The following is a 10151-nucleotide window of genomic DNA, read 5'->3' on the forward strand; positions in this document are numbered from 1 at the left end:
TATATTCTAATACTGCTCACTAAAAAACAAACAAACAAACAAACAAACAAAAAACAACTATGGAGCACTGTAAAGAACCCACTTGAGTAATTTATCAATCTTAAAAATAAATTAGGTACCATCAAATAATAATATACCAATATTGGTTTATTAATGGGTTCATTAACTGTAACAAATGTAAAATACTAATGTAAAATGTTAATAATAAGGGAAACTGGGTGCAAGGACATATAAGAATTCTTGGTACTGGGGCCCCTGGGTGGCTCAGTCAATTAGGCAGCCGACTCTTGATTTTATTTCAGGTCATGATCTCATGGTTTATGGGTTTGAGCCCCACACTGGGCTCTGCACTAACTGACAGTGTGGAGCCTGCTTGGGATTCTCCCTCTCTTTCTACCCCTCCCACACACGCTCTCAAAATAAATAAATAAACTTAAAAAAAAATTCTTTATACTGTATTCACAATATTTTTTGTAAATCTAAAATTTGTCTAAAATATAAACTTTATTTAAAAAATAGATTACAAGGAACTAAAACCTGCATGACAACATATTTCAATCACATAACATTAAAATTATCTATTACTTATCCAACTGAAGAAAGACGAATGAATATTTTTTTCTCCATGCTGGAAAACACCCATAATCACAATGATTATTTTTAGAATTTGGGTTTAAATCTCTGATAAAGCAAAAACATGATTTAAAACAATTATACTTTTTTTATTTTGTTTTGAGAGAGTGCAAGCAGGGGAGGGGCAGAGACAGGGGGAGAGATGATCCCAAGAGGACTCTGCGATGATAGCTGCAAGCCGGATGTGGGGCTGGAACTCATGAACCAGGAGATCATGACCTGAGCTGAAGTCAGATGCTGAACCCACTGAGCCATCCAGGTGCCCTCCCAAAAAAGTTATACTTTATACTAAAGGTGGGTTATACCAATCAGGATGTCAGAAGTAACTAGCATGCTTCACCAAAAGCTAATTGTTTCAACTAGAGAGCTAGTTAATTGACAGATCCCAGAAAAAGATTTTGTTCCCCAGTTGATAATTAAGCTGTACCTATACTAAACGAACCCTAAGATACAAGAGTTGTTAGGATTTACAAAATAGATAAGTTGAAAAAATTGTCTTACCAAATAATTAGAAGTTCTCAGAACTATGATGACTTTTGGTACTTTCATATATAAGATGATTTCCAATCAACTTTGTAGGAACTCAAAAAGCAAAGTACTGTTGCATGTTCAACTTATTTTCTTCATTATTAAGAATCTGGGAATCTATGAGGCAGATTATTCTAAATTGAAACTCAACCCTCATTAATTCGTTTTGCCTTTTAATAAAGCCTAATGTGCTCAGGCCTCAATGTGAGGTGAAAAAAAGCACTAAAAATGTTATTGGACAAAATATAATTTGCCCAGTAGTCTAAGATAAACTGTACCCATTCCAGATCTTCAATATCTCCCTGTATCTTTGACCGCTGATAACACTAACATTAGTCAAATGTTTCGAAATAAATAGCATATATGTGTAGGGGAAACAACTTGCATGATATCAGCCACGATTTTCTTATACCTACACTGCTTTTTGGAAGTTTGCTCCTAATAGTCATTACTGGAATCAAAGTATTCAAAACAGCAATAACAGCATATATATAAACATGAGGATACAAAATACTGAAAGTGGTTCTCTCAGTATCCACTTACTCTTAAGAAAATTAATACTTTTCTTGTAAATAACTGGCTGAAACCAGAGGCTTTTCTCTGACTGAATTAGAGCTGGAATAAAACTACCATCTCTGTTATGCCAGGGTAAACTTCTAAAAGCCCAAACAGTAATTAATGTCAGAGACCATGCTCTAAAAACTATTGTTTCTTTGATCTTTTCACCATTACTAAATCTTCCTAAGGAACTCTGCTACAAACCCTTCAACTTCTGAACAGAAGCCTACTGTTAAGAGAACATTCTGATGGCCATATACTTACAGCATTTTTAGTGATACAAATGCTATATTTGAGGTTGAGATCCACTCTACAAGAAAAAAAGTGGGGACGGGGCGCACTGCCTGGGTGTCTCAGTCTGTTTGGCAGCGACTTCAGCTCAGGTCATGATCTCACAGTTTGTGAGTTTGAGTCCAGCATCGGGCTCTGTGCTGACAGCTCAGAGCCTGGAGCCTGCTTCAGATTCTGTGTCTCCCTCTCTTTCTGACCCTCCCCCACTCACACTGTTTATGTCTCTCTCAAAAATAAACAAACACTTAAAAAAAAAAATTAAAAAAAGAAAAAGAGCAGGGGATGGGGTGGGGAGAGGAGACAAGCAATAAAGGTAAATGCAGGCAACAATAAAAACTGTTCTCACAAACAAATGTATTTTCCTCCTGAATTGAGTTAGGTTCTACCCATCCAAAATGAAATTGCTAGTATTAATCGCTACTAATTTAGAGAATTCAAAGACTTTGCATTTCTGGCAAAGCACTTCCAGTCTTTTAAAATGATTTTGCTTGTTTAATTTTGACTGTGTCTCCCAAGAAAAAAAACACAGAGAATATCACAGAAGGGAACTGTATGTTCTACTCTGACTCTAAGAAATTTTTGTATTTTATTTGCTCTCTGGAATTGCATCAAGTGTGGGAAAAATATGCAGTGCACACAAACATATAATGTTCTCTATAACCCAACTAACAATATACATGTGTCTCTAAAATTATGTAATGTTTATACTTCTGTCCTATGCTATCATATTGTGTGTCTAATTCTTTCCTGATTTATTTTTTACCATTACTACACTAGTTTCAATTAACTGAGTAGAGGAAGAGAGAACTTGAGATATGAATCCAAAAGGAATCATTGCAAAGCAAGCTCTTTCTGAAACTTGTTTTAGTGTTTTAGGCTTAAGTGCACTTCCATATTAACAAAACTCACGACAATAGAAATTCTCAAAACAGCCTTAATGAAACTACGCCCTCAAGAAAACAAGTATTCTGAGAATATTTCTTAGGTTTCCTTAAAGAACTAAGCAACTTTATAAACGGTATATTTAAGACTTATGCATTTCACTGTACATAAATTTTACTCTCACCCCTTCAAAAAAAAAGTGAACTCTAATGCTATCTACAACACACTAAAATGCTTATAGTGAAGTATACTGATGTCTGCAACTTTGAGATGAATCAAAACAAAAAATGGATTGATGGAAAAATGGATAATTACAATAAAACATATAGCATATATCAATTGTAGAATCTAGACAGTACATATATGGGTCCTTACTGTAATTCTTTCAACTTTTCTGTGTTTGAAAAATTGTGATAAAATGACGGGGAAGGGGACTAAGGAACTTCAGACCCTGACAGCCTGAATTCTGCTGCTTGATCAATTCAAACTAGTTTATGAATAATTGTAACTTTAAGTCAGTAAAAATTACTCATATTGACATATAAAAGACACGCACGGATTTTTAAAAATTAGCATAATTTCTCCACTAGCATTCAACAATATTTCCTCACTCATAGAATTTACTGACTTGCTCCAGGTACCAAGCACTGAGCTATGCAGTTCACATTTACTAGCTAATTTAATCCTCACAATTACTCTAGAAATAAGATAGTTATTATTCCCACTTTACACATAAAGAAACACGGGCAGGGAGAAACTAAATTATTTGCCAAAGTTCACAAAGCAAAATTAGGATACCACTCAAGTATAACTTCATAGCCCATGTTCTTTTGTGGACAAAAGTGAGTCCACAAAAGGGAGACACATCATTTAGGAATAAGAACACAGTTTTCAATAGTAATTCATTTCAACAACTAAATTTCAAACCAACATGCCTTTCTTGCTAACCTATCATGATGAAGGCACTAATACCACTTGTTTAGATAAAGATTTTGAAAACTGCCAGTGGTCACAGGGTAGGTCAATGGTGATGCTGATAATCAAATCATCCTTGGAACCAATTTCTGCTAGTCTATATACCAACAAAAGGAAAAAGGACTAAACAGCTTAATTTCCACTAGAAACATCAGTTAAAAGACAGGAATTATCAAAACATCATCAATTAGGAAATAAACTTACAGCTTTGGAGACCCAGGGGACAGCCCACAAACAAGTGATAGATGACTTGGGCAAATACCTCAAGATAATACAAATGAAAATTTATAATTTCTTAGATCTCCAATCAGGTCCAGTGAGGTCTAAAGCACTAACACCAAGGTGATTTTAAAGTATTTAAGACAAAGCAACAGAAATCACTACATCAGCTCTGGGATAAGCTCAGTTACCAACTCTGTGCACTCAATAAGCACAAATTTATGATTTTTTCTCACAGGAGCTTCCAACTGAGTATCTCGCCACAGGGAGTACCTACCTTTAGAAGTTTTAGGCATGTGAGCTCTCCACTTCTTGAATTCTGGGTTGAGGGAAAACCAGATTCACCTACTTGAATTCACTAGCCAATAGCAAAGTCAATGAGGAAGACCAGGGGTTTCAACAAAATGTTAACATGACTAATTGCCAGTTCCTCATAACCCACCCTAAGTAAGAAAAGGCTGTTGGAGAAATAGCTCACCTGGGGAGTGGACTCCGACTCAGAGACCGTTTGCTCATGAAAGGGCTGCTGGACCGTCTTCGACCATAGGGACTGGGTGATCTCCCACTGTAAGAGCCACTCCTTTCATAGCTGGAAGAACGTCTCCGGCCATAGGGACTCACAGACCTTTGTCGTCTACTGTAAGGACTGGGTGATCGGGTGCTGGACTGGTAGGCCGAGGGCTCCTTGTAGGGAGGACTAATTGACTGCCTTCTTGAGGTACTTCCAGGACTCTTCTTGTAGGAGTCGTAATTGCTAGAGGTGTGAGATCTTGGAGGACTAAGGTCATAATCTTGGCCATAAGAAGCTCCTGAGGGGCTATCATCTTGCTTGGGGCTGTCAGACCATTTCCTATGGGGACTCCTGGATCTCCGTTTGGGGCTGTCCACCGTCTTGTAGCTTTTGGGTGTTTCCCTTTTCCGATGACTTTTACTCCGGTCTTTGTGCCCAGACTTCAACTCACGTTCTTTCCGGGTCTTCTCCTTATGTAGTTTGGATGACCTGGATTCCTTGTTGCTGCTGCTTTTGGATATCTGTGCCTTCCCATAGTCCTCATTCTCCTCATTTGAACGCTTTGAACTTCCTGATATCCGGTCCTTCATAGATCCCGATTTGCTGGAGACTTCCTGGTTTTTTTCTTTTTCTGTCTGTTTAGTTTTTAGTAAGTCCCGAGAACGTCTGTGCTGGTGGTGACGATGTTTGTGCAGGCGGTCACTCCGATCAGTTCCACGACGTTCATCATTCTCCCTCCTGTCTAGTTTGAAGGCCATATCGTCAGAGAAGGTATCTGAATCAGAACTGATGTCATCATACTCCACCAAAGGTTTGATAATTGTACCTAAAGGTGCTGCTTCGGGGGTCACCAACCCCATGTCTTTGGAGTGCTTGGATTTATGCCGCTTGTGCTTCGACACCAAGCGGTGACGCTCTCTGCTGTTGGAGCTGCCACCTCCCGATGACGGCTGCAAAGTTCCAGAAGCTCCTCCACTCCCGTCCTTCTTGCCCCCATGTCTCTCTGGATTGGGCATTCCCTTTCCCCTACCCTCAAAACGGGGAAAAAGTTCCCCAGCACTCCGAAAAGTAACCCCCACCCACCCCCCAACCCCACGCCTACCAAAGCGCCCCTAGAAGGGGGTGGGGAGGGAAGGGACTGTAGCCCAGGCTCCTCCTCCCTCCCGACTCCTCAGCACCCTCCTACATGAGGTGGGGGGTGAAGGAGCCAGGAAAGAAATGAGAGTTCCTCAGCAGTGGAGTTGCGAGACAACGGGTAGCTGCCCAAGTCTGTTTCCCGTCCTCCCCTCGCCGAGCCAGTCCTCAGGCCCGGACGCCGGGGAGGTCGAGGAAGTAGGAAGCCGACGGCCCGGGGACTGTGGGGCCGACTCCGGCTCTGGGGCCCTGTGAAGACTGCGCGGGCCCTTCCCCTACCCGGTAGCCCGTCTCGGGGCGGCTTCCTGTCGCTGGGGTCCCGCGGCCTAGGTGCCTCACGCCCCCTTTGTCCCTCGCTCCTGAGGGAGACCCTTTTCTTGCCTCCGCCTCACCTCAATACCTCACACACTCATTCGCTCCCTCACACAGACTCAGTCACACACTAGGTTAAACCGAAACGGCACTTGGGGAAGGGGGGGGAGGGGGCAAACCGAGGAAATACCGCGAGAATCCTGTGGGTTCTCGCGGTATTTCGTGCTTCCCTTTCACCTCTCAGCGCTTCTTGCTCACATAACGCGAGAGAGCGTCCCGAACAGGAAACGCGTTCCGGCAGAGTCTCGCGATAAACTCCCCGCCCTCCATTTGAGCAAAGCTTTATTGAAACGGCGTTGGGGGATTTTTTTTTCTTTTTTTTTTTAATTCAAAGCTTTATTGGTAACTCTCGAAGAACTAACTCCCAGGCCCCGGCGCAAGACTCATTTTGCACAGTTTATAACAACTCTTTTAACTACCAGGATGAAAATATTATCAACTGGACAAAGGGCGGTTGTGGGGACATTTCAACCCAAGTTCCTAAGCATTAACAATTCTCTCCACTTATGTACGTATACTAGGCGCATTGTCCCTGTGTCTTCTACTACCTCGCAAAACACGATACCCTCATCCCCATTCTACAGGTAAGGAAACTAATAGTCACCGAAGTTAAATAGCTTACTCAAGGTAACAAAGCTAGTCCAGCAAGTGCCAAAGATGAGATTCAAATTCAAGTCTAACACTAAAGCACAGCTCTTATATAGTGTGCCACTTCCTCTTTCCACTCTGTTTAAAATCTCAACCTGAAAATTCATCACCTCTTGGGATCATCTGTGGCTTTTCTGGAATCATTTAGCCTGTTCTCTTCACACGGAAGATTATAATTATGAACAAGTAAAACATGGTATTCATGCGTGAGGAAAAAAAAAAAAATCTTACCCTGCCCTTCATTTTCTACTTTTCAAAACTTTGTACACATTAACTCATTACATCTTCACAACAATCATCTGAAATAAGGTTGTATATGTGAGGAAACTAAGGTACTGAGAAGTTAAATGACTTTTCCAAATTTCTTCATTCTTCATCAAATTTATCTGTGAGACTTTAAGGCCCTTCTCTGTGATACAGTGTCTACTCTCATACGGCCATCAAGCAAGACATGGGGAAAATATTCATACCACAAGATATGAGGTGATAAATGTCATAAGAATGATACAGAGTGCTCCAGAAATTCAAAAGGAGGCTGGGAGTGTTAAGAAAAAGTTTTATGGGGCGCCTGGGTGGCTCAGTCGGTTAAGCGTCAGACTTCGGGTCAGGTCATGATCTCACGGTTTGTGGGTTTGAGCCCCGCGTGGGACTCTGTGCTGACAGCTCAGAGTCTGGAGCCTGCTTCAGATTCTGTGTCTTCCTCTCTCTCTCTGCCCTTCCCCTGCTCACACTCTGTCAATCTCTCTCTCGAAAAATAAATAAACATTAAAAGAAGAAAGAAAGAAAAGAAAAAGTTTTATAAATGTAGGGCATTTGAGTTGGGCCAGGAAGGTTAAATAGGATTTGTATATTAAGGGCCAGAAAACATCCTGAATGAAGGCAAAAGAATCCACTCTCAAAATCACTCTCTGAAAATGTTCTTTTTGCTTTTGGTCACATGGGTACTAAAAAGAAAATTTTTTACCTAAATGTTTAAATCCATAAATGTTTGCTAAAAATAAAAAAGATAAAATTTAACCATGGAAGAAAATTTAATGTCATCAAGAGAAACAAAGCATAGAATTAAGTACTGGAACTCAGGTATGATAACTCCTTATTCATTGCTGCGAGAAAGCCTGGATGTAAAAGTCCCCACCAGTATCTGACATAACGGCAGATAGCATGAGACTTAATGGCCAATTAGCTGAAATGACTGACCCACTTTATCAAACACTGGCATGAGTTAGGCAAAATCACTCAGATTTTTTACATCTTTTAAATGAGATTAAGTTTCTGACCCAGGATGCGCCCGCGCTCATGGTAAAATGGAGAAGTGTGGACAGTAGAAGAAATTATTGTGATGTGTCAAATAAAATCTTAAATAAAATTCATCACATAAACAGTAGTTGAAACTTTCTTAATTATCTGTTGATTGCCTACTGAAGACTAGAAACTCCTAGTGAATGAATGAATGAATGAAGATTTTACTGATTTTTTATAATATCTTATATTTCTAGAGCACTGTTCAGTTTTCCACAGAACTCTTTTAAGTCTGTCAGTAGATATCAGTTGAACAAAAAACCTGGCGAGGTGGCCAGGATGGGTATTTCTATATGCATCTACTAAAGGTTGAAACTGAGACCCAGGAGTTGTAGTATGTTTACATTAAGTGTAGGAAGTACCAGGAGCAGGGACAGCTTTTTATTCAATCTTAGACCAGTATTCTTTCTATTTCAATACGCTGTCTCTTTTTGGTGGGTACAATGCTACTCTAATGTTAATAATATCTCAATGAAGCTGGAAAAGATTCTAATCTAGGAAATAGATTTTGATAAAGTGTTTAAATACAAAATCAGTGTAAACTGCAGAAATCTGTCCAACAGTTGGTGAGAATAGAGCTTGTATAAAATAAGGGTTGCTTCACTCTACAGAAAAACTTTGAACTCAGAAATTCCAGGACTGCACAGTTTGCTTTATTTGCATGACCTCCCAGGGCAGGGAGTCAGGGCAACTTTGTGAACCTCAAGGTAATCAGTCAGATGAAGACTGTACTTTCCCTGTAAATCACCCAGAGCAAGTCAGAAAGCTTCTCTTTAGGCTGTATCCAAGAGGAAATATTTAACTAAAGTCAATAGCTGCTCCTCCCCACCCTAGATCAATTTATTAGTTTAGATTTTAGGTTTAAAGAGTCCTCTGAAATCTCCCTCAAAGCTTAGTCCTTTAAAATGTCACCATTGTCTTCTTCTTGCCATATACAAAGACTGCTCCTATGTACACTTTGAATGATTTTCTTGTTTAATGACATGTCTCTCCTATCTTTACGTCTGGAGTACAAATTTTTCAACAAATGTCATTTTATCTGTATTTTAAAATGAGAAATTATAACTTCCTATTCTATTCTGTGACCAAAATTTGGTATAGTTTACTTTATTTTCAAGCCTATAAGGTTTAAAATTCCATAGCTACACTTGGTATAGACATTGTGTAAAGTTTCCATGAGGAAATATAGTTGTATATCTAATATTGGTGTTTTGGGAACAGTGATAAATTAACAGACATTTTTGAGTAACTGGTTATTGTGACCAATCATATTTTCAGAACTCTTAAGTCAGATGAATCCATCAAGTGTTGGGGCTATGTTTTTTATTTTTATTTATTTATTTATTTATTTATTTATTTATTATTTTATTTTACTTTTTATAAAATTTTTTTTTTCAATGTTTTTTATTTATTTTTGGGACAGAGAGAGACAGAGCATGAACGGGGGAGGGGCAGAGAGAGAGGGAGACACAGAATCGGAAACAGGCTCCAGGCTCCGAGCCATCAGCCCAGAGCCTGACGCGGGGCTCGAACTCACGGACCGCGAGATCGTGACCTGGCTGAAGTCGGACGCTTAACCGACTGCGCCACCCAGGCGCCCCTTATTTTACTTTTTAGAGAGAGGAAGAGGAGAGTGTGTGAGGCGGGAAGAGAGTCAGAGGGAGGGAGAGAGAGAATCTTAAGCAGGCTCCATGCTCAGTGTGTAGCCGATGTGGGGCTTGATCCCACAACCCTGGGATCATGACATGAGCAGAAATCCAAAACCAGATGCTTGATCGACTGAGCCACCCAGGCATTCCAAGAGCTGTGTTTTCATGTTTATATTATGAGCTCCTACCTAATATACAAGAATTAGGATTCCACAGATGCTTGTTGAATGAAGAACACTTTGATAGCAGGAAACAGCATTTTATTTTATTTATTGGAAGCAGCACTTTATTTTATTATTAAGTTTATTTATTTATTTTGAGAAAGAGAGAGCAAGCAAACCACATACAGGGGAGGAGCAGAGAGAGGGAGAGAGAATCCCAAGGAGGTTCCACACTGTCAGCTTGTAGCCCTACAGGGGACTTAAACCAAGGAACTGTGAGATCATGACCTG

The 10151-nt window shown here is 39.9% G+C and overlaps 1 protein-coding gene across 3 annotated transcripts in view; it reads right to left on the reverse strand.

The window, feature by feature from the left end:
- The window catches only part of CDK12 (cyclin dependent kinase 12), a 47537-nt gene extending 41328 nt beyond the window's left edge, over positions 1–6209 (reverse strand). For all 3 annotated transcript variants that reach the window (XM_019416009.2, XM_019416010.2, XM_019416008.2), the window contains exon 1: positions 4565–6209. In XM_019416009.2, the coding sequence (XP_019271554.1) occupies positions 4565–5613 (1049 nt within the window). In that variant the 5' untranslated portion in view covers positions 5614–6209. The remainder of the gene's footprint in view (positions 1–4564) is intronic.
- Positions 6210–10151: the final 3942 nt, after the last annotated feature.

The sequence above is a fragment of the Panthera pardus genome, unplaced genomic scaffold, assembly GCF_024362965.1.
Source record: "Panthera pardus isolate Hobbes unplaced genomic scaffold, ASM2436296v1 HiC_scaffold_3, whole genome shotgun sequence".
In the NCBI taxonomy this organism is placed as follows: Eukaryota; Metazoa; Chordata; class Mammalia; order Carnivora; family Felidae; genus Panthera; species Panthera pardus.